Genomic DNA, 26,584 nt, shown 5'->3' on the forward strand with positions numbered 1-26,584 from the left:
CATTTATTTCAGTGATGGCTAACAGGTCAGAATATCTTCCCAGGTTCTGGTGTATGTGTGTTTGCCATGAGGAAAATCTTTAAAAAAGTGTACAGGAGAGTATGTTGGGGGTGGGACTGGGACATGGGGAGTGGTATTTCTAGGACTAATACTGAAACTGATTCAACCTCTCGTTGAATACTGAGTGATTTCAATGGCATGGTTAGTCAAATTCATGATCTTTTGAAGCTTCGCAGATAGGTTGGAGCATTTTATTACGTATTTTACTGTTTAATGTCAACGTGGGCCTTTTAATTTGTAAACTATGGAAATGACTGTGGGACTGTGGAAAAATTTACCTATTTACGTTAAGTTTTAAAAGTCCACTTAGCATGTGTGTTGTGTCCAGCCTGTGGTTGTCTTAACTAATAAATGTGGTTTTTTTTCCTCCCCATTCTCTCTCACTTATTTGTGCATGGCCCTCTCCCCCGGCTGAGTGTAGCAGAGCACTCTGGTGCCTGGTTTGCACTTCACCCCGCTGCCGCGCACACCTCCCTGTGAGGGATTTCCGGGACTCCCGACCCGAGCTGAAAATGTTCACACGTTAATCATGAGAGGGCCCTTGCCCACTCCTCTGGCGTGTTCCCTTCTCCGCGGAGCCACCTGCGCGCCTTCCTCGGGACAAGTCGAGCTCTCCTGCCAAGTAGAGCCTGCGGCCCAGGCGCCCCGTGGTGGTGGGCCCCAGACCCCTCCCTCCCCCCCACCCCGCTCCTAGGAAGGCCTGCGGGCCTAGGCCTCGGACCGCCGAGAGAGCCCGGCTCTGTGCGCAGATGGTGACTGAGCCTACCCCTTAAGCATCCTGATAGCTGGTGGGGACTGGGGGCAATAACCTTTACCTATGGCGACAGGGAGAGGTCACGGCGGGGAGGGGGCGGGTCGGCACCGCCAACGCTAAGAAAGGCGTCCGAGACATGCGCCCCAGGGGCGGTGGCGCCGGCTGCCGTGACGCGCTTCCGGGGCGGGGCCTGCCGCCGTCGCGCACGCTCGCTTTCGCGCCTGCGCGGTCGGGGGCGGCAGCGGTGATGGCGGTTTGTTGGGACCAGCCGACTGATGGGAGCTTGTGCTCCTAGCTGCTGAGGGAGATGCGTCCCCGTGCAACCGTCAGGACCTGCCGTAAAGTCTGCAGGTGCCTGTTGTCCGGGTTTGGGGGTCGAGTAGATGGGACGGAGACGAGGAGCTCGGCCGGCGCGCCGCCGAGCTCGCGCGCGGAGCTCCCCGGGGACAGCGAGCGGCCCGGAGCCCCCGCGTCTGAGGAGGGGAGCGCGGCGCTGCTGGAGATCTGCCGGACGAGGCACTTCCTCAGCGGCACCCGGCTGCAGCACAGCCGGGAGCGCCTCCTGAGCGGGTGCCACCCGGGCTTCGGGCCCTTGGGCGTGGAGTTACGGAAGAACCTGGCGGCGGAGTGGTGGTCCTCGGTGGTGGCGTTCAGGGAGCAGGTGTTCCCCGTGGACGCCCGCCACCAGGAACCGGGCCCTGGGCCGCCCGGGCGCGGGGCCCTCAGGTTAGTTCCCGCAGAAACGCTGCGCGAAATCTTGCAAGACAAGGAGCTGAGTAAGGAGGAGCTGGTAGCGTTTCTTGAGAACTTACTGAGCGCTTCCGGGAAGCTGCGGGACAGCCTGCTCCACGGTACGCCCAGACTTCGCGCTTCGGGACAGGTGTGGGGTGCAGAGGCAGCCTCGCTCGGCCCGTGCTGTGCGGAACCTGCCCGAGGCCTCGCCGACGCCTCAGATTTCAGACTTTGAGTTACTCTGTTCCATGTTTGAATGGAATCATTGTGCTAATCGTTACCAAAGTGTTTACTTCCACAGTTACTCTTCGATGTTAGGCGTAATTACAGTCAAGAGCTCATTTTTCTAGAGCAAAAAGAAAGAAAATGCCCACCCCCCCCACATACTTTTCCTTTCTGAAAACTGATCTACAACCTGTTTGAAGACCCCTTTTGATAATTTTTGAGTTTACCAAATCATAGGACTTTCTAAGCGATTGTTGAGTGAATACATAGTAATCTGTAGAGAGATTCTGAAAACATCGAGGTTCCTTATAGGATGGATCTGCTGCGGCATCCTACCTGCACACTGCCCTCGTTGCCATTGGGTTCCATAAGGTAACTTAAAATATCCTTTAAACGTCCCTGGTTCTGAAAATTAGTACCCACGTTATAGCTCTTCAGAGACTTCCTTAATGAAATAAAGCAAACTGAAACCGGTGATAAATGTAATCAGTTTGATCTGTGATATGTCATTGCATGAAGGCTTTACTTTGGGGATAGTTGAATCATTGCCCATTTACCATGTCCAAAGGCAAATCTGTTAAATCACTATCCTCCATGGCCCAAGTGCTTGGGCCCTGCACCCGCATGGGAGACCAGGAGGAAGCACCTGGCTCCTGCCGCAGCAGCCATTTGAGGGTGAACCAACGGAAAACGAAGACCTTTCTCTCTGTTTCTCTAACTCTGCCTTTCAAAAAAAAAATAACTCTCCTCCAAGTTACACAGACTTGAAGCCTTAGAAAATTAAACCTGGCTCTCTTAGATCTTGCTGTTCAAGCATCTACAGATGTGTCAGCATGTTCTCACCTCTAGGAAATTTACATCCACTTAATTGCCAAATTCTTTGGTTGTCCAGGATTTTTAGGTTGGAGTTACCCAGTTTGCCTCTTTTTCTATTCCATTTGCTCTTGCTCTGTTCCATGCCTTAACAGTGTGACAGTCTCTGTTCATGAATGGCTTTTACAGCTTTTTTTTTTTGAAAGAGTCACAGAGAGAGGTAGAGCCAGAGAGAGAGAGAGCGAGGTCTTCCATCCTCTGGTTCACTCCCCAATTGGCCGCAACAGCTAGAGCTGAGCTGATCTGAAGCCAGGAGCTTCCTGCAGGTCTCCCATGTGGGTGCAGGGGCCCAAGGACCTGGGCCATCCTTCACAGAGAGCTGGACTGGAAGTGGAGCAGCTAGGACTTGAACCGGCACCCATTTGGGGTGCTGGCGCCGCAGGCTGGGGCTTTAACCCACTGTGCCACAGCGCTGGCCCCTATGAACGACTTATTAAAGATTCTCAGCCATATTCTCCATAAACGTTACTGCTCCGTTTTTTCTTCGGTCCTTGTGACTGAACATAGACCTTTTCTCATCTTCAGCTTTCTGAACATGTTAATCACATTTTAAAGTTCACAGCTAGTAACATGATTATATCTGTTCCTAGTTTTCTCTGGGTTTTTAATCACTTTGTTTTTATCTTTATATTCTAGGTAATTATTGGTAAAAAAATAATTGTAGAGGGGAAGCACGTTTAACCTAGCGGTTAAGATGCCTAGATCCCACATCAGAGTGCCTGGGTTTGATCCCCAGCTCCAGCTCCTGACTCCTGCTTCTCACCAGCGCAGACCTTGGGAGGCAGCAGTGATGACTCAAGTAATTAGGTTCCTGCCATCCGTTGTAGGCAACCTGGATTGCTTTCTCCACTCCTGGCTGTGACTCCAGCTTAGCCCCAGCCATTGCAAGCATTTGGGAAGTGAACTGGCAGATGGAGGTCTCTCTGCCTGTCAAGTGAATTCAAAAAATGTATTTAAATTGTAGCTATAAATTGAGGTTTCTTCTTTTTATTTTAATAGAGTTAGAGAGAGACAGACAGAGAGAAAGGTCTTTCTTCCGTTGGTTCACCCCCCAAATGGCCACCACGGCCGGAGCTACTCCGATCCGAAGCCAGGAGCCAGGTGCTTCCTCCCAGTCTCCCATGCGGGTGCAGGGGCCAAGCACTTGGGCCATCTTCCAGTGCACTCCCGGGCCGCAGCAGAGAGCTGGACTGAAAGAGGAGCAACCGGGACTAGAACCCGGCACCCATATGTAATGCCAGCACCGTAGGCGGAGGGTTAAACAAGTGAGCCACGTTGCCGGCCCCTTCTTTTTAGATTAATATAGTTTGGTTTGGCGCTGTGGCATAGTAGGTAAAGCTGCCAGCTCTAGTGCTGGCATCCCAAATGGGTGCTGGTTCAAGTCCTGGCTTTTCCACTTTTGATCCAGCTTTCTGCTATGGCCTGCGAAAGCAGTAGAAGGTGGCCCAAATCCTTGGTCCCCTGCACCCATGTGGGAATCCCAGAAGAAGATCCTGGCTTCAGATCAGCCCAGCTGTGGCCATTTGGGGAGTGAACCAGCAAATGGAAGACTTCCCCCTCTCTCCCTCTCCCTCTTCCTCTGCCTCTCTGTAACTCAGCCTTTCAAATAAATAAATATTTTTAAAATATTTTTTAAAAATTAGTTTTATTTATTTGAAAGAACAGCAGAGAGAGATCCACCTTCCATCCTCTAGTTCAGTCCCTAATTGCCCACAACAGCTGGGGCTGGGCCAGGCCAAAGCAGGAGTATGGTACTGCATCTGGGGGTTCTTCCACGTGGGTGGCAGGCGCTCGTCACCCAGGGTATGCATTAACAAGAAGCAGAAGATGGCTTTGTGGCACAGCAGGTTAAGCTGCTGCCTGCAATGCTGGTATCCCATGTGAGTGCTGATTCAAGTCCCAGCTGCTCCATTCCCGATTTCCCTCCCTGATGAGACGCCTGGAAAGGCAGAAGATGGCCCAAGTACTTGGGCCGCTGCTACCCACATGAGAGACCCAGATGAAGCTCCTGGCTTCAGCCTGGCCCGGCCCTGGTCATCACAGCCACCTGGACAGTGAACCAGGGGATGAAAATCGCTCTCTTCTGTATCTTCCTCTCTAACTGCCATTTAAATAAGTAGATCTTTAAAGACAGAACTAGATCTTATGTACCCCAAATTGTGCCTTCACCACAACATCTGTCCTTAATGGTTTCTTCCTGGAAGAATTTACGTTTGCTTCTGCCAGGCAGCTGGAGTGTGAATTTATCTTAGTATAATCAGGGGTTAAGCTGATTAGAGACTGGAGTGCGTCTATCCACGTTTCCACTCTAGGTGTAGCCTTTTAAGTGTTCCCAGTAAAAGCTCTCCTCGGTGGACCAGGAACACATTTTCAGCTTCACCCTTCCCATGGTATAGCAAAAGGCTCTGCTGCTTGACAATGTTGAGTTCAGCGCTGTCCTCTCCTCTGTTCTCCCACGTCGAGGACCACCCTCAGATTCCTTGCTGCTTCAATTGCTTTCCCATGTCTTTAAACAGTTTTTTTTAATTTTTTGACCAGTCTTCCTCATTATCCACTGCCTAGTCTACCCAATCAAGGAATTTTTGAGCACAGTCCTGTCATTTAGCGGGATGTAGTTTAAGTGCATAAAGAAGATATTTTGAACTTCAGTCTAAGTAGAAATGTTATATTAAATATAATTCTGAAGCAGTTATGTGTATTTTTTGGATAAAGCAAAAAGCTGGATTAATGTATTTAGAAACCAGGATTTCAGGGCCAGCGCTGTGGCTTAACTGATAAAGCTGCAGCCTGTGGTGCTGGCTGCTCCACTTCCAGTCCAGCTCTCCGCTAATGCACCTGGGAAAGCGGCGGAAGGTGGCCCAAGTGCTTGGGCCCCTGCACCCACATGGGAGATCCAGAAGAAATTCAGGGCTTCTGTCTTCGAATTGGCCCAGCTCCGGCCATTGCAGCCATTTGAGGAGTGACCCAGCGGATGGAAGATCTCTTTATCTGTAACTCTACCTTTCAAATAGATAAATCTGTAAAACAAAACAAAACAGGATTTCACTTGAAGAGAAGACAGGTGATAAAAAAAGGCTAGGGTAAACTTTTTTTTTTTTTTTTTGACAGGCAGAGTGGACAGTGAGACAGAGAGAAAGGTCTTCCTTTGCCGTTGGTTCACCCTCCAATGGCCGCCACGGCCGGTGCACCGCGCTGATCCGATGGCAGGAGCCAGGTACTTATCCTGGTCTCCCATGAGGTGCAGGGCCCAAGCACTTGGGCCATCCTCCACTGCACTCCCTGGCCACAGCAGAGAGCTGGCCTGGAAGAGGGGCAACCAGGACAGAATCCGGTGCCCCGACCAGGACTAGAACCTGGTGTGCCGGCGCCGCAAGGCAGAGGATTAGCCTAGTGAGCCACGGCGCCGGCCTAGGGTAAACTTTAATGTTACATTTGAAGTGATAATATTAGTATGAAGTCATGAGTTTTAAAAATATGTATTCCCTAGGCCGGCGCCACAGCTCACTTGGCTAATCCTCCGCCTGCGGCGCCAGCACCCTGGGTTCTAGTCCCAGTCGGGGTGCAGGATTCTGTCCCGGTTGCCCCTCTTCCAGGCCAGCTCTCTGCTGTGGCCTGGGAAGGAAGTGGAGGATGGCCCAAGTGTTTGGGCCCTGCACCCGCATGGGAGACCAAGAGAAGCACCTGGCTTCTGGCTTTGGATCGGCGCAGCGCGCTGGCTGCAGTACACCGGCTGTGGCTGCCATTTGGGGGGTGAACCAATGGAAAGGAAGACCTTTCTCTCTGTCTCTCTCATTGTCTAACTGCCTGTCAAAAAAAATAAAATAAAATAAAAAGTGTTCCCTAACTTAATTGAAAGGGTCTGGAAGTGATGACACTCAGTAGCAGGGAGCGCACCTGGTGCCCAGATCTTGGTTTCTAAAATGAACCAGGACTTGGGGAAATGCCCATGATTCCAGGTCTAAGGCTGGGAAATACAGTGAGAGTTTGGATCACTTTATGGTTGTGAAGAGCAATGAGTTGTTTGTAGACTGAGTCATGTCAAAGAGACACAGATGTTCACTTGAAGAGGGCTACAACTGGCTACATTTGGAACATACTGAGCATTAAAATATTGGTGACAGTGGGTTTTAATACACTGAGCAGAATAAGAAAATTGAGAGGCCATAGTGTTAAAACAATATGTAATTGAGGGGTTGGGACTGGAGAAAGGTTATGTTTTGGCAATAAATGTAAAAGGGAAGATTAGAAAAAGTCATCATTTTATGATTTTGCAACTCCCCCCAGTATGATTGATTCAAGCAGAGATCACATTAGTGATTCTAAATTATTGGGTGACATGCAAGTGAATTTTTTTTTAATTTATTTATTTTACTTGAAAGAGTTAAAAAGAAGGAGCGGCAGAAAGAGGTCTTCCATCCGCTGGTTCACTCTCCCAATTGGCCACAATGGCCAGAGCTGCGCCGATTCGGAGCCAGGAGCCAGGAGCTTCCTCCAGGTCTCCCACGTGGGTGCAGGGGCCCAAGGGCTTGGGCCATCCCCCATTGCTTTCCCAATCCATAGCAGAAAGCTGGGTTGGAAGTGGAGCAGCTGGGAGTCGAACCGGTACCCATATGGGATGCCAGCACTGCAGGCAGCGGCTTTACCTGCTACGCCACAGTGCCAGCCCCGCGGTAAATTTTTTTAAAGTGAAATATTGAGTGAAAGATTGTGGGAGTGGATATTTATTATCTTAGCCAAGTAGTCAAATTTGGATTCATCACTAGTGGGCTAATTTGATCTTGTTATGATGCAATAAGACATATGTAGTATTCCTGCTAAAATTATTCATTTAAATCACAGGGAAACAATCAGATAAATCCCAAATGTGAGATAACTTATGGCTAGCCTGGACTCAAAAGTGATTTAAAAGCAAAGTTGGGGGAAAGGAGTCAGGGCAAATGTTCTGGGCTGAAAGGGATTTAGGAGACCTCGCCAGAATGTAGTGCAACCTTATTTGGAGAGAAAAAACGAAGTTTTGGGTGACATTTGGAACAATTAAAACAATCAACTATATGTTAGATGATATTATGGTATTATGATTAACTTTTTAAGTTGTAATAATGACATGTAGAGAACACTGATTTTTAGGACATGCATGCAAAGTATGTAGGAGTAAACAGAAAAAGTGGCAAAATGCTGGTAATTCATGAATCTGGGTGAAAGGTATACAGGTGTTTATTATACTGTTCTTTCAACTGTTGTAGATTTGAAAATTTTCAAACAAAAGGATGAAACTACCTCAAATTAAGGCATAATTAATACCTTTTATAGCTCCATGCCACTTGTACTGCTGTGTTAACATTCTTACACTATTGGTTTGACTATAAATTGACAAAAACAATTAGGGATTAAGGAATAGATTGATACAACAGTTGCCTTACCTGTGACAGGTGCTTTGGAACATTATGTCAGTGGGCTGGATCTGGTGAACAAGAGGCTGCCTTACGGCCTTGCTCAGATTGGAGTATGCTTTCATCCTGTTGCGGACACGGAGCAGATCCCTGCCGGCACGAAAAGGTACAGCGTGGCCGGAAACTTGGCTTTGTGTTTCGATAGCCAGCAGCCAGCCATTCTACTTTGGGCTGGATTCTATGTGTACCTTTCAGATAAGCTAACTTGTTGATCCTTTGGCCATCTAAAGACTTGGTGAGAAGACCGAAGCCTCGTTAGTGTGGTTCACTTCTGCGAGAACTTCCAGCCAGTGGCTTGATTTCTGGTTACGGCATCGACTCCTGTGGTGGAGAAAGGTACAACAATAACCACCTTTAATTGAGTAGTTTCGTAGATAAATTGTCTTCAGTGTGTCAGTAGTAATGCTTCTGTATCATAAAGGAAATGTGGTTTGATGTGGCCATCTTACATTTGATCAAAACAACTATAGTAAGTCAGCAGATATAAATAAAAAAACTCTTTGTAATGGTTTTCATTATTCCAGATAACAAAGTTACTTTGGTAAAGACATTTGTTGATGAGCCTTTATGTTCAAAGTAGAGCAGACTCCTCAACCCCTGCCCCGCCCCCCCATTCCTGGCTTCCACTTCTGTCACTCACCTCCACAAACTCCGCAGGAACTTGGGATCAGGTTTTAGCATTTACTGAGGAGAAAAATGTTTGAAGCAAGCATTTACCTTTTCATGATTTTTCTCAGCTCCCAAAAATATGACAATTATAAATAATCAAACACTTCAAGAAGGGCAAGAATGGTGACTGAGTGATACTTTATTCTTTTTATTAAAAATTTTTTTTAAATTTATTTGAGAGGCAGAATTGCAGACAGAGAGAGGGAAAGACAGAGAGAAAGGTCTTCCATCCACTGGTTCACTCCCCAGATAGTCTCAATGGCTAGGGCTGAGCTGATCTGAAGCCAGGAGCCAGGAGATTCTTCTAGGTCTCCCGCACTGGTGCAGGGCCCACATACTTGGGCCATCTTCCACTACTTTCCCAGGCCATAGCAGAGAGCTGGATCAAAAAGGAGCAGCCAGGATATGAACCGGTGCCCGTATGAGATGCTGTTGCCACAGGCAGGGGCTTAGCCTGCTATGCCACAGCACCGGCCCCAATACTTTCTTTTTTTTTTTTTTAAAGATTTATTTATTTATTTACTTGAAAGTCAGAGAGTCAGAGTTACACAGAGAGAGAAGGAGAGGCAGAGAGAGAGAGAGAGAGAGAGAGAAGTCTTCCATCCGCTGGTTCACTCCCCAATTGGCCGCAACAGCCAAAGCTGTGCTGATCCGAAGCTAGGAGCCAGAAGCTTCTTCCAGGTCTCCCACACGGGTACAGGGACCCAAGGACTTGGGCCGTCTCCTACTGCTTTCCCAGGCCATAGCAGAGAGCTGGATTGGAAGTGGAGTGCCTGGGACTTGAACCAGCATCCATATGGGATGCCTGCACTGCAGGCAGCGGCCCCCAGCCCCCATACTTTCTTTATCGCTTTTAGTTTGTGATGAACTTCTCTTATTAGTTGGGCACAAAAACTCTAGGTAGAATGCAAGTTTTTCTCCATAGTTTTCTGAGAATTTTTTAGGCAGCATACTCATACTTAATTAAATGTTGCAATTTTTATTTGGAACTTAATTAATTTTCAATCATTTGATCTATAAAAGGTCTTAGACAACTTTAATCCTTAGGGATCAGTATGGGATCAGAGGTAAATTGACATCTATTTTAATAGGTTAACAATGATTGTTTTCAACCCTTGTCTCTACTGTTGAGGAACAGTTTATTTTCTTCATACTGTTTGCTGAACTCTTTACTTAGTGTAGAGTTAACCTTATGGGTATAAAGTATACTGAAAATAGATTTATGTAGAAGAGTAGGAATAGGAGAGGGAGGACGAAGAAGGGTTGGAACATGGGCAGAATGGAGGGTAAGGTGGGAAGTATCATGATGTTCCTAAATCTGTATACATGAAATATATGAAACTTTTATACCTTAAATAAAATTTTTAAAAAAATAAAATCTCAAAAAAAGCAATAGTTAACAAGACAGACTTTCTTTTCCAGTTTGCCACGAGTCCGTCTAACTTCAGCAGCAGCGATTGTCAGGATGAAAAGGGTCGCAAAGGAAGCAAACTTTACTACAGTTTTCCCTGGGGAAAGGAGCCAATAGAAACCCTGTGGAACCTGGGAGATGAGGAACTTTTACACATGTATCCTGGAGACGTCTCCAAGTTACACGTATGTTTACCTTCAGCTCCTCTGAGCTCTTTACCCTGATTGGTCATTTCTGAAGCAGCAGGTTGCAGACATGGTATTCTATGATTCATTAAACCATCAGTGTATATTTTTCAGGTCCAAAGATACTTGCTTATACAACCACAAAACAGCCAGGAAATTAACAGTAATCTACCATTTCCATCCGTGCCATAGGACCCTGCAAATTAAACTGATTATCCCAGTAATGCCCTTGACAGGATTATGTATTTCATGTATTTCTTGTCTTTTAGGACCTTGAGTTTTTATTTTTTATTTTTTTTACAATTTATTTATGGGGCTAGCACTAGGGCATAGCAGGTAAAGCCACACGGCACCAGCATCCCATATGTACACCAGGTTGAGTCCTGGGTGCTCCACATCCGATTCAGCTCCCTGCTAATTTGCCTAGGAAAGCAGTGGAGGATGGCCCAAGTGCTTGGCCCCTGCACCCATGTGGAAGACTAAAAAGAAACTCCAGGCTCTTAGCTTCAGATCAACCTAGCTCTGTCCATTGTGGCCATTTGAGGAGTGGACCAGCAGATAGAAAATCTCACTCTAATTCTGCCTTTCAAATAAATAAATAAAACTTTTTTAAAAAAAATAAATGTATTTCGGCCGGCGCCGCGGCTCACTAGGCTAATCCTCCACCTAGCGGCGCCGGCACACCGGGTTCTAGTCCCGGTCGGGGCGCCGGATTCTGTCCCGGTTGCCCCTCTTCCAGGCCAGCCCTCTGCTATGGCCAGGGAGTGCAGTGGAGGATGGCTCAGGTGCTTGGGCCCTGCACCCCATGGGAGACCAGGAAAAGCACCTGGCTCCTGGCTCCTGCCATCGGATCAGCGCGGTGCGCCGGCCGCAGCACGCCGGCCGCGGCGGCCATTGGAGGGTGAACCAACGGCAAAAGGAAGACCTTTCTCTCTGTCTCTCTCTCTCACTGTCCACTCTGCCTGTAAAAAAAAAAAAAAAAAAGAAAGTATTTCTTTAAAAGGCAGAGTGACCAAGATAAGGGGAGAAACACACACACACACACACACACACACAGACACAGATCTTGCATCTGTTGGTTCATTCCCCAAATGGCTGCAATGGTATGGTCTAGTCCAAGCCCAAACCAAAGCCAGGAGCCAGAAACACCATTTCAGTCTCCCACACTTGTGGCCATCTTCCACTGCCTTCTCTAAAGAGTTTAGTCTTTTAAAAAGCTTGGCTCTAAACCCCACCCCCACCCCGAGTTGGATGCTCCAGCCAGCTGACCAAAAGCTTGGCCTCAGCAAGAGAGAAAAACCAAAAAAAGAGCAGTGAGAGGGACGGTTGCTTCATTTACTTTATAATGTAAAATAAAATTTTCAAAAATTTCAGCAAAGCACATAATCCCTTCAGAGGGCCCTGCCTTCTAAAGCTTCCTGGAGGCTTGTGGTGGGTAGAATGGTGATGAACCACTCTTGAAAGTTTTCAGATTTGAATGTGTAGATTTTCTGGCTATCACAGTAAAGTTCTTTATGTTTGGCAGCCAATACATTTTGACAGTGAAAAAAGGGACCTGAAACTTGAAAATATAATTCTGGAAACAGTTACGAGTTGCGTATCTCTTATCTTAAATGTTTGGGTCAGAAGCGTTTCAGATTTGGGTTGTTCTCAGATTTTAGAATATTTACTTGTAGCATGATGAAGTATGTTGGAAATGGGACTCAAATCTAAACAAGAAATGTATTTGTTTCATATATACCTTAAACAAAAAGCCTGAAAGCAATTTTATGATATTTTTAGTACACCTGTGTTTTTACTGCAACTCATCACATGAGGTCAGGTGTGGAATTTTCCACTTGTGATGTCTTGTGGGCAGTCAGAAAGTTTCAGATTTTGGAACATTTCAGATTTTCAGATTAGGGATGCAAAACCTTTAGTTCATATATAATGAATAGAAAATAGATTAATTTTTAAATATGATTAAGGTAACATGAAAAATTAAGATTCATTTTTGAACATTTTGCTGTAACTCCACCACAACACTTCATTTTGGAATATTCATTTTTAAAATTAAACTTACTTGGTTACTTATAGTTAAAGACCAACTCAGTCTTGGGACTAGGAATGTAAATAGAATTGTTGTGTCTTGATTGTTAGTCTCTTATTTTCTTTACTGGGATAATTTTCAGTTACAAAAACTTTCTGCAGAATTTTTACTTTTCTTTGATATTGTGGCTCTTCTTTTTCCATAATTCATAGAATTCATAATTCAGCAGAATTCATAGAACAAGTAATAAAAGAAGTATGTGTCATTTAATATGCTTTTTCAGGAGGTTTCCTAGGCTATTTTGTATTTGTTTTCAGTTGAGTTTCTAGTTAACCTCTCATTATATTGTTGGAGGTATTCGTTTTAGAGAGCAGTGAAACATCAGTAAAATCTGAAGAACAATTAGGATAGAAAATGGTTTGTTCTGGAAGGAGTGAGAAATCAGGTATTGTTCAGAAGAGTTGCCATTGGATATCTGCACATCCTTAGGTGTTCAGCTTTGAAAGAAAACATTAAAGCTTTCTTAATGCTTACATATGATTTAGTCTTTTTTTTATTCCAGTGGCAGTATGGATTGTGTGGTGCCCCTGAATTATCTTACTAAATGTCAGTTCCATAAATGTGTGAAAGACCTCAACTAATAAGAGTTAGGCTAGAATCTCAGATATCAGAATCACTGCCTTTTGAGGGCAAATTCTCATTAACCTCCACAGTATCATATGCCATTCAAATAGGCTTAAATGTTGGTGCATATATATATTAGTAAGGACTTCTTAATCGCCGGCGCCGCGGCTCACTAGGCTAACCCTCCGCCTAGTGGCGCCGGCACACCAGGTTCTAGTCCCATTTGGGGCGCCGGATTCCTTCCCGGTTGCCCCTCTTCCAGGCCAGCTCTCTGCTGTGGCCAGGGAGTGTAGTGGAGGATGGCCCAAATACTTGGGCCCTGCACCCCATAGGAGACCAGGAAAAGCACCTGGCTCCTGCCTTTGGATCAGCGCAGTGCACCGGCCGTGGCGGCTGTTGGAGGGTGAACCAACGGCAAAGGAAGACCTTTCTCTCTGTCTCTCTCTCTCACTGTCTACTCTGCCTGTAAAAAAAAAAAAAAAAAAAAAGACTTCTTGATCATGGATAATTGGTAGCAGTTGAGAGTTTTAACTATTAAAAAATTATATCAACTAATTAAAAATTTTTAAAAAATTACATCAGTGTCCAGGTGAACAATGAAATGTTAAAAAAATTTTTTTAAAGATTATTTATTGGAAAGTAGTTACATAGAGAGAGGGAGAGACATAGAGAGAGAGACCTTCCATCTTCTATTCACTCCCCACATGACTGCAACAGCGAGGGCTGGGCCAGTAGCCAGGAGCTTCTTCCAGGTCTCCCACATCAGTAGCAGGGGCCCAAACACTTGGGCCCTCTTTTACTGCTTTTCCCAGACCATTACCAGAGAGCTGGATCAGAAGTGGAGCAGCTGCGACTCAAACCAGTCCCCATGTAGGATGTTGGCATCACAGGTGGCAGCTTTAACTCCATTATGCCATGTTGCTGGCCCCTAAAAATTGTTTTTCTTGTTTTTCTTTCCCTAAAAATTTTTATACTTGAAATTTTTTTAAAATTTGAGATGACTCTTTCTTCATCAGTTAAAAAGTAAAGTTTGTTTATATGGTGTGTTGTAATATATTTTATATTCATAATTATAATTGTAAATAAGCTAAAAGCAAGCTTTTAAAAACGATTTCACAAAATTACACTCTGACCTCTTTCCCTAAGCACACTAACTATTCAGTGTCTTTTTTTTTTTTTTTTTTTTTTGAGAGGCAGAGTTAGAGGGAGACAGAGAGAAAGGTCTTCCTTCCGTTGGTTCACCCCCCAAATGGCCGCTATGGCCTGCTTGCTGTGCCAATCCGAAGCCAGGAGCCTAGTGTTTCCTCCTTGTCTTCTATGTGGGTGCAGGGCCCAAGCACTTGGGCCATCCTCCACTGCACTCCTGGGCCACAGCAGAGAGCTGGCCTGGAAGAGGGGCAACCGGGACAGAACCGGCGCCCCAACCAGGACTAGAATCTGGGGTGCCGGTGCCACAGGCAGAGGATTAGCCTAGTGAGCCGCGGCGCCAGCCCTTATTCAGTGTTTTTGTAAGCCTCATAGCCTGGCGCAAAGTAGAAGCTTTATAACATAAATTAAGTTTAAATTCTGATTGTGTAAGTCTGAAATACTTTAAGAAAAAAACTTTAAGAAAGAGCTGTGCTAAGTTATGCTTTATTTTTGTTCTCATTTTCTGTGAAGGGCCGAGATGGACGGAAAAATGTGGTTCCTTGTGTTCTATCTGTAAGTGGGGACCTGGACCGCGGTGTGCTGGCCTACCTCCACGATTCTTTCCAGCTAACCGAGAACTCCTTTACAAGAAGGAAACATCTTCATAGAAAGGTGCTTTTGATATTTCAGAGACAGACTTGGGAAACGAGAACTAGGTTTTCCCCCTTTTGTTAGTGTGCTCGATTTCTACAGACACTGGATAATAAATTTCTTTTAGGGCATGTAGGTTAAGTATTGTCCACTTTTTATGAGCCTGGCCCCAGGAATAACAATCAGATTCTCACCAAATAGAACAAAGCATGCCCCCTACCTGTCGGATAATCCCAGACACGCTTCTGTGTGGTCATGTGCAGACAGCATCCCAGTGGGCCAGCGTTTGCTGTGCTGACTTTGTGTGTACCAGGAGCTAGAAGGAGGAGTGAGACAGGACCAGCAGGCCCTGTGGCATTGACTTCTCTGAGCCAGGGTCTTGGGTCTGGTCTGGCTCCAACTGGCTGGAGCTAGGTAGGGGCCTGAGTCAAAGGAAAGACTCAAGACAAATACTTGGAGCAGGTTTCTGAGCACAGTCGAGGGAGGGACAGTGTGGGGGTTGAAGTTACAGGAGAGGAAAGAAGTGACCAATAGCAAGATGCTGGAGGAAACGGGAAACGATTAAGGTGGGGCAGGAGCACAAGTAGAGGGAGTCTCCGGGAAAGGGAGCTGGAATGGTGGAATGGGCTGCTGGCACTGCTTAGCCTTTGAAGGGCGTTTCCCTCGCTCCCTGTGTTTCCTCAGGGAATTAGGAGGTGTGGGGGTTGAAGTGACGGATGAAATAGTCATTCCCCTGGGTGAAAGCGAGCTGCCCCACAGCAGTTTAAACAGGTGCTGTTGTGTGGCACTGGGACGAGTGCTCAGCTGGAACTGGAATCCAGAGCACCTCTCTGCCCACGTCTGTGATTCACAGTGCAGGGTTCGTTCAGCCCAAGATGGCCAGAGAGAGGCCCGGGGATAGAATTGCTGTGAGACTGGAGTTCAGGGGATGTGCAGCAGATGAACAAGGGGCAATGCTTTCTTTTTCTTTTCTTTCACATCCAAACCATCAGCAAATTCTGTTTGACTTTAACTGCAAAATATGTCCTTAGTGGAACTGCGTCTCACCCCTCTGCTGCTTCACCCCGTCCAGGCCCCCATCATCCCTCTCCCCCAGGAGAGCAGCCATGTTAAAGGAGGCATGCCATGCTGTTCCTCTGCTGCAAACACTCCAGCAAGCCCCGCGCCCCACTCAGGGAGGGCCAAAGCCCTTTCCTTTTTGCCAGCTGCTGCCCTGTACCTGACCGTCCGCACCAGCAGTGCTGACCCTCCTGTTGGTAGAACACGCTGGGTGTGCCCCCCTCCAGAGCCTTGTCATGGTTCTCCCCGTGCCGGGAATGCTCTGCCTCCGTCACCCACGTGTCTCATCCCCAGCCTCCTTTCAAGTCGTTGCCCAGGTGGCACCTCAGAGAGGACCTTTGCTGGCCACCTTAGTTACAGTCACAAACGGCTTCTCCACCAACTGCCCCTTGCCACCCCTCCTTTCCCTTTTTTAACACTTGTCACCTTCACATATGTTACCCGCTTGCTGCTTGTGTTTATTATCTGTTCTCCGCACCGCAAGGGACAGGTCCTCAACACTGCGATCTGTTTTGGCATCACACAGCCATTAATATGTTTGTTAGATGAACAGATGGGAAGAGTGGGAGGTTCTGGCGAGAGAGAGGGTCCAGCGGTCCAGGGGAGGTAATGCCAGAAGGAGGCGTTTTGGCTGAGGGAAATGAGGAGCAGAAAGCGGGAGAGTATCGAGTTCCTTTCACTTTTCCAGTGAATCTAAGTGGAGATATCTATGGGCAACTGGATATGAACAGCCGACTACATCCTTATTACGTGGTGGATTTTTATGAGCTCAGACAACTCCCATCTTCACACAGAAAATTTTAACAACTTAAGAGATGCTGTGTGTGTAAGCATTTGTGTTACATTTAAACAAGATGTGCTTTTTCCTGCCTTTTCCCGTCCCCCTCCCTCTTCAATTGCTGCAGGTACTTAAACTTCACCCTTGTCTGACCCCTATAAAGGTGGCTTTGGATGTGGGGAGAGGCCCAACAGTGGAGCTCAGACAGGTGGGTCAGAGGAGTTTAAATGTCGAGATTAAGTAATGACCATTACTCCAAGTAAGCGCAGTAGCTTTTAAGTTTTTACCCTGGTTCATTTTTTTGTTTTAAAAATGTTTGAATTAAATAATGAACTGTGTGTAAATACTGTGGTTAATTATAGATAATTTGAATATAGAATATTAAGGAGGCTGAATATTTTTCAGTAAGTTTTGCCATTGAAGTCATGCTTTTTTGTTGTTTATATATTTAATTTACAAGACAGAAACAGAGAGCTCCCATCTGCTGGTTCACTCCTCAGATACCTGCAATAGCTGGGGCTGGGCTGGGACAAAGCTGGGAGCCAGGAACTCAATCTAGGTCTCCCACGTGGGTGGCAAGAACCTAGTTACTGGAGACATCAGGAGCTGGAGCCAGGAGTTGAAGTCAGCTACTCTGATGTGGGATACAGGTACCTTAACTGCTAGGTTAAAAGTCTGTCCCAGTAGTTTGATTTTTAAAATATAAGGACTTAGTGTTAGTGGTTAAATATTTATACAGCTGTCTAGTGAATTACTTTTCCCTTTCCCTTTTAACATTTTTGATTCTTGTCAGAATAAACATAGGTTCTAGGTTGATAATTTTATTTTAAATTTTCTAATCTGTCTGGTCTAATTAGTAAGTATTCTTTTAAAATTAATTAGTAAGTATTCTTTAAAAATTTATTTATTTGAAAGAATGACAGAGAGAGAGGGAGAGACAGAGATATCTTCCGTCCACTGGTTCAGTCCCCAAATGCCTGCAGTAGCCTGGCTGAACCAGGCTGAAACCAGGAGCCAGGAACTTCATTTGGGTCTCCCATGTGGGTGGCAGGAACCAACACTTGGACGTATCATCTGTGGCTTCCCGGGTACATCAGCAGGGAGCTGATTGGGAAGTGCAGAATGGGCAGGATTCGAGCCAGGCACTCACTGTGGCTTACCCACTGTGCCAGAAGACTGCCCCTAAATGTCTTGAGAAAAGCAGCCACCACGAGGGACAGATTTTTACCCCAGCACCTACGACTGATTCTGGCATCACTCAGCATCACATGTTTGTTGGCCAGCTGAGTGGCTAAATGAATAATAGAAGTGTTTTAGTTTCTTACCAGAGATTTTTGTCTGAGTGAGGACATAACTGAAAGACTTTTGGGCCTGGCCCCTGTGAAGAGGTCTGGCATGGGGCCAGATGTGGTGGCTTGTTTCCTGCATCTCCCCCGCCCCCCACCAGGGTGGTGGCAGTCTCCCCTTACCCTTTTAGCTAACAGGTCCCTAACATTTGCAAAACAGTGCCTGACTGTCACTTTCTCTCCTGCCGAAGATATTTGGTAATGTTGAGAAATTTTCAGTTGTTAAAAGGTAGGAGTAGGGGGTGGGGGCACAGAGGCCAGGTAAGTAGTTCAGTGGACATCTCACAGAGGCCAGAGGTGCTGCCAAACATCCCATGACTGCAGTGCTGACAGAGATATCCTGCTGTAGAATGTTCTAGATTGTTAAGGTATTTTTGATTTTACTTTATTTTGTGTCACCATTGCTTGTCAAAAAAACAGTAAAGGGGTGGGGTGTTTGGTGCAACAGGTAAGATGCCACTTAGAGTTCCTGCACCCCATGTAGAGTGCCTGGGTTTGAGTCCTGCCTCTGCTCCTGACTCCATCTCCTGCACCCCACGTGGAAGACCCAGGCAGTGTTCCCATCTCCTGGCTTTTTTTTCTTCTTTAAAGATTTATTTTGTTTATTTGCAAGGCAGAGTTACAGACAGAGAGGAAGAGACAGATATCTCCTGTAGGGGGCGCCTGGCTCCTGGCTTTGGATTGGCGCAGCGCGCCGGCCGTAGTGGCCACTTGCGGGGTGGGCCAACGGAAGGAGGACCTTTCTCTCTGTCTCTCTCTCTCACTAACTCTGCCTGTCAAAAAAAAAAAAAAAAAAAAAAAAAAAAAAAAAAGGAAGAAAGAAAGAAAGAAATCTCCCGTCCACTGGTTCACTCCCCAAATGGCCTCAACAGTCTGGGCTCTGCCATATTGAAGCCAGTAGCTAGGAGCTTCCTCCAGATCCGCCACAACACTAGCCCTAAAAAAAAGTTTCAAGAAGAGAATGAGTGGGGCCAGAGTTGTGGCGCTGGGTTAACGCCCTGGCCTGAAGCACCGGCATCCCATACGGGCGCTAGTTCGAGACCCAGCTGCTCCATTTCCAATTTAGCTCTCCGCTATGGCCTGGGAAAGCAGTAGAGGATGGCTCAAGGCCTTGGGCCCCTGCACCAGCATGAGAGACCAGGAAAAAGCTCCTGGCTTCTGGCTTCGGACTGACTCAGCTCCAGCCATTGCGGCCAATTGAGGAGTGAGCCGGTGGATGGAAGACCTCTCTCTGTCTCTACCTTTCTCTTGACTTTGTCTTTCAAATAAATAAAATAAATCTGGAAAAAAAAAAAAAGAGAGAGAGAGAGAATGAGTGATTAGTTTTAAGGAGGCAAAAGCCTGACTGGAAATATAGAAGACACACTAAACTTTACTATTTTCTTTTTTTATCAGATCATTTTCTTTTCAATTTTTATATGTTTGAAAGGCATAGAAAGAAATTGCCCATCCATGGGTTCACTCCCAAAATGCCTGCAATAGCAGAAGCCAGGAACAGGATTGGAGGGAGGGAGAGCAGCGTTGTGGCTTAGTGGTTAAAGCCACTGCCTTGTAACTCTGGCATCATGTGGACATCAGTTCAAGTCCTGGCTGCTCTACTTCCAATCCAGTTCCCTGCTGATGCACTGGGGAAAACAGAAGATGGTCAAGTGCTTGGGCCCCTGCACCCACTTAGGGGACCTAGATGAAACTCCTGGCTCCTGGCTTCTGCCTGGCCAAGTCAGGGTCGTTGCAGCCATTTGGGGAGTGAACCAGCAGATGAACTCTCGACCTCTCTCTCTCTAACTCTGCCAGACAGGTAAGTAGGTAGATCGATCATTTTCCGTAGTTGAATTCTGGAATGCCACTCACCTGGTTTTCCCCTACTTTGCCTTTCCTGGGTCTTCCTTCTCGCCCTGACAAAGCAGCGGCCTCAGGGCTCAGGCTGCACTCTCAAAAGAGTTTGGTCTTACAGAGCCCCTGGGACCTCCTGTGTTTTTTCTGATAGAATCTGTTTCAGATTTTATTTTGCTTCTAATTTGAGTGAGATGATAGCAGTTCTTTGTTGTAAATATCTTTCAGAAGATTTGTTCTTAGTACTCAGGTTTACAGGGCATAATATATTCATTTTCAGGGGAAGTGTGTGATCCAAACTTAAAATGTAAAGTACATCATATCAACATTAATATCATAAATAAGTCTCCATTTTAGAGACTGAGGAAGGTGATTTGTGATTTCTCAAAAATGGGATAATTACTATGGCTTATTTCTTTCACATTTGAAGTTTTTGTGTTTTTCTCTAGGTTTGTCAAGGGCTATTTAAGGAATTACTAGAAAGTGGAATTTCTGTCTGGCCTGGTTATTTGGAAACCGTACAGTCTTCACTGGAGCAACTTTATTCAAAGTAAGAGGGATTGATTATCTTCCTTGTCATTAAAACATGTTTATTCAGAGTTTTTGATTATATGTTTCTCTATGACAACAGAAGTGAGTCCCTTCTAGACATATAGAAAGTAAAATTTATAAGGGGCCAGCACTGTGGCATAGCAGGTCAAGTCACAGACTGTGGCGCTGTTACCAGTGAATGGCAGGGTTCTTGTCTTTGTGCAAGAAAGAATTCAGGCGTGAGACAGAGTAGTAGAAAGTAAAGCAGCAGAGTTTATTAGGGAAAAGGGCATCCGTAAGAATGGATGGGCACCTCTCCAGACAGGACCTGAGAGAGTGCTCGGTTGCTCAGATCGGGGGTTAGGAGCAAGGTTACATGGCTGAGTGGAGAGATTACACCTGGGCAGGCAGGCTGGCGACTCAGCAGAGAGGCAGAGGGCTGAGTGCGCAGTCCGGTGGAGGCCGGTGGGGGGGGACGTTTAAGGAGATGGGTCTTTGTCTTCACACATCTCCTCCAGAAACAAAGGATTTTATGGATGTAGATATTAAGAAGCTCCTGTCTGAGTTTTCCCCTGAAGGTATCAGACAGGAGGAAGCCTAGCTGGCGCAGTCCTGAGTTTAGAGGAAAGGTGAGCAAGACCCCCTGGAGAATTGGGATCTGGAGCAGGGTATTTGAAATGCAGATACTGGGCTGCACCTGGGAGATTGTGGAAGATTTGTCAGGCAGAAGGGGTGGGGACCCCCACCTGGCAGGTTATCAGGTAGAAGGGGGCAGGGCAGGATGCAAATTCTGGGCTGCCCCTGAAATGTTATCGGGATGACTTTGAGATGCAGATGCATATGCTGGACATAGATGTCTTTTCTTTAGGCCTTTATGTCACACACACATAAGCTCATATCTGACTTCCTACCTAACATTGCCAATATCCCATATTTGTGCCATTTCAAGTCCTGGCTTCTCCACTTCTAATCCACCTCCATGCTCATGGCACCTGGGAAAGCAGTGGAGGATGGCCCAACTGCACCCACGTGGGAGACCAGGAAGAAGCTCCTAGCTCCTGGCTTCTACTTGGCCCAACTCTAGCCATTGCAGCCATTTGGGGAGTGAACCAGTGGGTGGAAGATATTCTCTCTCTCTCTCTCCCCCTCTCTCTCCCTTCTGTCTGGAACTCTGCCGTTCATATTTAAATATATATATATATATATATAATTTAAAATTATTCCTCCCTTTAGCTTCCCCAGAACCATGTGCCCTCAGATAATTGTGTCAGCAGGAGCGGTGCTCAGTACTTGAATAGGTGTGTTTGTGCAGGTCATGACCGGAGTCATGAAGTGTGCATGCCCCGTTTCATCAGGGTGGTGTGGAGAATAACTTGGTTGCCTCAGGCCTGAAGGAACATGGTGTGAGACGCCTTGCTGGCTGGCATGTGCTTCATCCCGAGACCAGAGGGCTCTGGGGGGCAGAGGGCTAGTCTTCTCAGTGACTGGCACCTCTGTTCACCACCACCACCCCCCGATTGCTCAAGACCGAAACCGGCTACAGGTTGAACATTCCTCATGTGAAAATCCAGAACCACAGTGCTCAGAATCGGAAACTTTCTGAGCCACCAACATGCACCACGAGTGGAAAATTCCACACCTACTTCTTGAGATGGTTGTAGTCAAAGCACAGATGCACTAAAAATATGGAATAAAATTACCTTTGGGCTATGTGTATAAGGTAGCTAGGAAACATAGATTAATTTTTATGTTTAGACTTGTGTCCCATCCTCAAGATATTTCATTATGCATATACAAATAGAACCAAAACCAAAACTCTTCGGGTCCTGAACATTTTGGTTAAAGGGCATCAACCTACCTGCCTCATGCTTAATGCCTTCCTTTCCCTTACTCTCCATATCCTGTCTGTACCAGGTGTTATCAGCCAGCCTCCTAAATTATACCTCAAGACCGTCTTTGCTCTCATTACCCAAGTTAAGGTCACCAATAGCTTGCTCAGATTATTGAAATAATTTCCTAACTGAGCTACTTGTCTATAGTATTAGCCTTGGCTTTTTTTTTTTAAGCTTTTTGTGTTGAATATGTATCTTTTAGGTGAAAAGTTGTTGTGTTTTGCTCTTTGATTTTCTGATAATATTAAAATAACCTTCTAGTTGATGTCACAGAAAAATAGTTTTCTATAAGTTGCAATAGAGCAATGAATGTTTCATCATAAATGCAGGAGTGTACTTGACCTTTGCAGTCCTCCCAGGTTCTAAGATCTTATCCTTTGAGTCATGTGGAAAATTTCAAGTTACAATTGTTCTTTATATGGAAAAGGCTTCACTGCCCCAGGATATTCTTATCTGGTACTTATTGACACCTGTTATGTTACAGCAGTGAACAGGACAGAAGTCCTGGTCTTAGAAGCTTGTATTCTAGTGGAACAATGTAGACAGCAAACAAGTAAATAGATGAATAAAATAGATTGTAGTGGAGTTCTACAAAGAAAATAAACAGCAATGAGAATTTGACTTGGTGAGCAGAAGGAGGACCACTGTGAATGATTCAGTAATTGCTGAACCAGAAACTATAAATTAGCATACTGAGTTACAAATGAAGTATTTGGGTATAATTTATTATAAATCAGACCTGAATTGTAATTTATTTGTTGTAAGAGACTTTGGTCTAAAATAATCATTCATGGATGACATCCAAGTAACAAAAGGCTGAGATAATTATGCAGTTCATCCATAAAGTACCCAGATGATGTGTTGAGGCACAGTGTTTGGTTCCCAAATTTTATTTTATGATTTTTTGACTGAACTAATAAGTTAGAAACTGAAAAATTTGCTTTGACTATGATTCAGAAACTTGAAGCTTTTTTTTTTTTTTGGTCCATCTCTCAAGTCCTGCGTTGAGTTTGTAGCTCTTGGCAATGGTGCAGACTGAAGGTGCCTGAAGCTGCCCTGTGGGAGTTCAGGGCTTAGATCTGACCCCACGTGTGTGTGACTGCTTTTTCTCAGGTACGACGAAATGGGCATCCTCTTCACAGTTCTGCTCACTGAAAGCACCCTGGAGAATGGCTTAGTCCACTTGAGAAGCAGGGATACCACAATGAGGGAAATGATGCATGTATCCAAATTAAAAGACTTTCTAATCAAGTATATATCATCAGCTCAGAATGTGTAGATATTCATGTAATAAATATTCTTTTCTACTGCTGTGATTGGTTTGTGGTTTTTTTTTTTTTCTTTTTAGCCCCCTTGCACATATGAAGTGGACATTTTTGGTTCTTTCTTTGATTCAGTTTTTATACTTTCGATTGATTCCATGACAATATAGAAAACTTCCCTCCCTTTCTCTCTGTCTCTCTAACTCTTTGCCTGTCAAAAAAAAAAAAAAAAAAAGGAGGCCATGGCTCACTTGGTTAATCTGCCTGCAGCGCCAGCATCCCATATGGGCGCCGGGTTCTAGTCCTGGATGCTCTTCTTCCAGTCCAGCTCTCTGCTGTGGCCCGGGAGGGCAGTGGAGGATGGCCTAGTGTTGGGCCTCTGCACCTCCATGGGAGACCAGGAGGAAACACCCAGCTCCTGGCTTCAGATCAGCACAGCGCCGTCCGTGGTGGCCATTTGGAAGGTGAACCAACGGAAGGAAGACCTTTCTCTCTGTCTCTCTCTCTCACTGTCTAACTCTGCCTGTCAAAGAAAAAAGAAAACTTCCCTCACCACAAAAGTCCCTTCATGCCTTTCTAGAACTGCCCAGTGGTAAACACTATTCATTTTACCCAAGAGCTGCATGCCTGTGCTGTGTTGTTGGGTGTGACTTCACAATGACTTTTTTTTAAAAGCCCTCACCATTGGCCTGTGGAGACTGCCGGGCCTCCCGTATCAGAACACCAGTTCAAATACTGCTGTTCTGCTTGTGATCCAGCTTCCTACTAGTGTTCCTGGAGGCAGCAGGTGGTGGCCCAAGTACTTGGGTCCCTGCCACCCACATGGGAGACCTGGATGGAGTTCCTGGCTCCTGGCTTTGGTCTGGCCCGACTTCTGTTCTTGCTGATATTTGGGGATGATCTAATGAATGGAAAATCTCTCTCTCTCTCTTTCTCTCTCTCTCTCTCTCTCACACACACACACACACACACACTTTCCTTCCCTCCCTTCCTTTCTCTCTGTCACACTGCCTTTCAAATAAATAAATACAGAAATATTTAAAAAGCCGGCACCGTGGCTCAATAGGCTAATCCTCGCCTGCGGCACTGGCACACCGGGTCTAGTCCCGGTTGGGGCACCGGATTCTGTCCCGGTTGCCCCTCCTCCAGGCCAGCTCTCTGCTATGGCCCGGGAGTGCAGTGGAGGATGGCCCAAGTGCTTGGGCCCTGCACCCCATGGGAGACCAGGAGAAGCACCTGGCTTCTGCCTTCGAATCAGCGCTGTGTGCCAGCCGCAGTGCGCCAGCCGCGGCGGGCATTGGAGGGTGAACCAACGGCAAAAGGAAGACCTTTCTCTCTCTCTCTTACTGTCCACTCTGCCTGTCAAAAAAAATATTTAAAAACACAATAATAATACTAACTATAGGATATGAAGCAACTAATAAAAAAATGTGAAATGGGCCGGTGCTGTGGCATAGTGGGTAAAGCCACCACCTGCAGTGCCGGCATCCCATATGGGTGCCGGTTAACTCCCAGCTATGGCCTGGGAAAGCAGTAGAAGACGGCCCAAGTTCTTGGGGCCCCTGCAACCTGCATGGGAGACCTGGAGTAAGTAAGCTCCTGGCTCCTGGCTTTCGATCAGCCCAGTTTCAGCTGTTGTGGCCATTTGGGAAATGGACCAGCATGATGGAAGACCTCTAACTTTGCCTTTCAAACAAATAAATAACTTTAAAAAAAAATAAGAAACAATCAGTCAAAATACCTCAGTAGTCTAGACCCTGAAAAAGGCACTTATTAAAAGGAGAAATTCAAGTAAGTTAAAAATATAGGAAAAGTGCTTAACCTTAGTCATCAGGGAAAGGCAAATTAAAATCACATTAAGGGGCTAGCACTGTGGTGTAGCTGCAGTGCCGGCATCCCATATGGGCGCGGGTTTGAGTCCCAGCTCCTCCACTTCCGATCCAGCTCTCTGCTGTGGCCTGGGAAAGCAGTAGAAGATGTCCCAAGTGCTTGAGCCCCTGCACCCAAATGGGAGACCGGGAAGAGGCCCCTGGCTCCCGGCTTTGGATTGGCGCAGCTCTGTTGGTTGCAGCCATTTGGGGAGTGAACCAGTGGTTGGAAGACCTCTGTCTCTCTGTAACTCTACCTCTCAAGTAAATAAATAATCTTAAAATAGGTAGAAGGTAGGAGAGAGCTCCCAGCTGTAGCTTTTCCATACTCGTTCAGAGGTACTGTGTTTAGTGTTCTCTCCTTCACAGGCAGCTCTTTGGCCTGCTCATTTTGGGTATCTGTGTGGGGCAGCCACACTCCTATGGGAATGTATGCTTCTTTCCTCACTGTAGGTAAACTCTGTCCTGTCTGCACACAGTCCTAGTCTCTGCTTAGTGCTCTTACCTCTGTGGGAGACAAGAACCTGGAATGGAAATTAATACAGTCATTGCCCACAGCAATGGGGACTGAGTGTCTGTCCCAGAGTGAGGGGAGTGGAAGCCAGAGTCCCTGGGAGCAGGTTGTCAGGGTCCTTTTCCCGCGAGGAGGAAAGTCACCCAGGGCTTGGTGGCTCACAGCATGTGTTGGGAGTCTGCACAGAGGACAGTCAGTCCAGTGGGTGCTGGTGGAGCCTGCCAGGGGTGGAGTTTTGTGCAAGTGCGTGAGGGAAGGGGTGGGGTGGGAGGTTAGATGTCAGAGTCTAGCAGGGGTGAGGAGTGAGTAGCCAGGAATGGAGTTTGAGAGTCCAGGTGGGTAGGGTGTGGGGGTGGTGGCAGCCCTGAGCAGTGTGGGTAGAGCTTGAGTGGGGAGAATGTTGTCCAAAGTGACCAACAGTAGATTTATTTGATTTTAAAGGGCCTATCAATCAATGAAAATATTAATGGCAAAATATTGGGGCAGGTGTTGGTCGTAGGGGTTAAGTTGCTGCATGAGATGCCTGCGTCCCATATCAGGGTTCCTGGTTTGAGTCCAGGTGTTGTGGGCGAGGTGGAATCTCAACTCCTATTCCAGGTCCTTGCCTTCTACATAGAGTAGCATTCTAAGTACAGGCACGTGTACGGTGCACAAAGTGATAAAAGTTTATTTAAAAGGTGAGAACACACACACACACACACACGTGGGGA

General features: G+C 46.3%; 1 protein-coding gene across 4 annotated transcripts; it reads left to right on the forward strand.

The window, feature by feature from the left end:
- The first annotated feature begins 999 nt into the window (after positions 1–999).
- On the forward strand, positions 1,000–23,546 carry POLG2 (DNA polymerase gamma 2, accessory subunit). Of its 4 annotated transcripts, XM_008271718.5 has the most exons (8): positions 1,000–1,665; positions 8,074–8,200; positions 8,325–8,430; positions 10,186–10,359; positions 14,672–14,812; positions 16,756–16,836; positions 20,257–20,357; positions 23,344–23,546. In XM_008271718.5, exons 1-8 carry the CDS (start codon positions 1,122–1,124, stop codon positions 23,507–23,509), a joined length of 1,440 nt encoding a protein of 479 aa, XP_008269940.3. In that variant the 5' UTR covers positions 1,000–1,121; the 3' UTR covers positions 23,510–23,546. The 4 variants fall into 4 exon arrangements, with proteins under 4 accessions (XP_008269940.3, XP_069916569.1, XP_051681091.2 ...); XM_051825131.3 differs by lacking the exon at positions 10,186–10,359 and having other exon boundaries at positions 1,005–1,665; XM_051825130.3 differs by lacking the exon at positions 16,756–16,836 and having other exon boundaries at positions 1,007–1,665.
- The last annotated feature ends 3,038 nt before the right edge of the window (positions 23,547–26,584 follow it).

The sequence above is a fragment of the Oryctolagus cuniculus genome, chromosome 17, assembly GCF_051225735.1.
Source record: "Oryctolagus cuniculus isolate XC-2025 breed Fujian yellow rabbit chromosome 17, ASM5122573v1, whole genome shotgun sequence".
Taxonomy (NCBI): Eukaryota; Metazoa; Chordata; class Mammalia; order Lagomorpha; family Leporidae; genus Oryctolagus; species Oryctolagus cuniculus.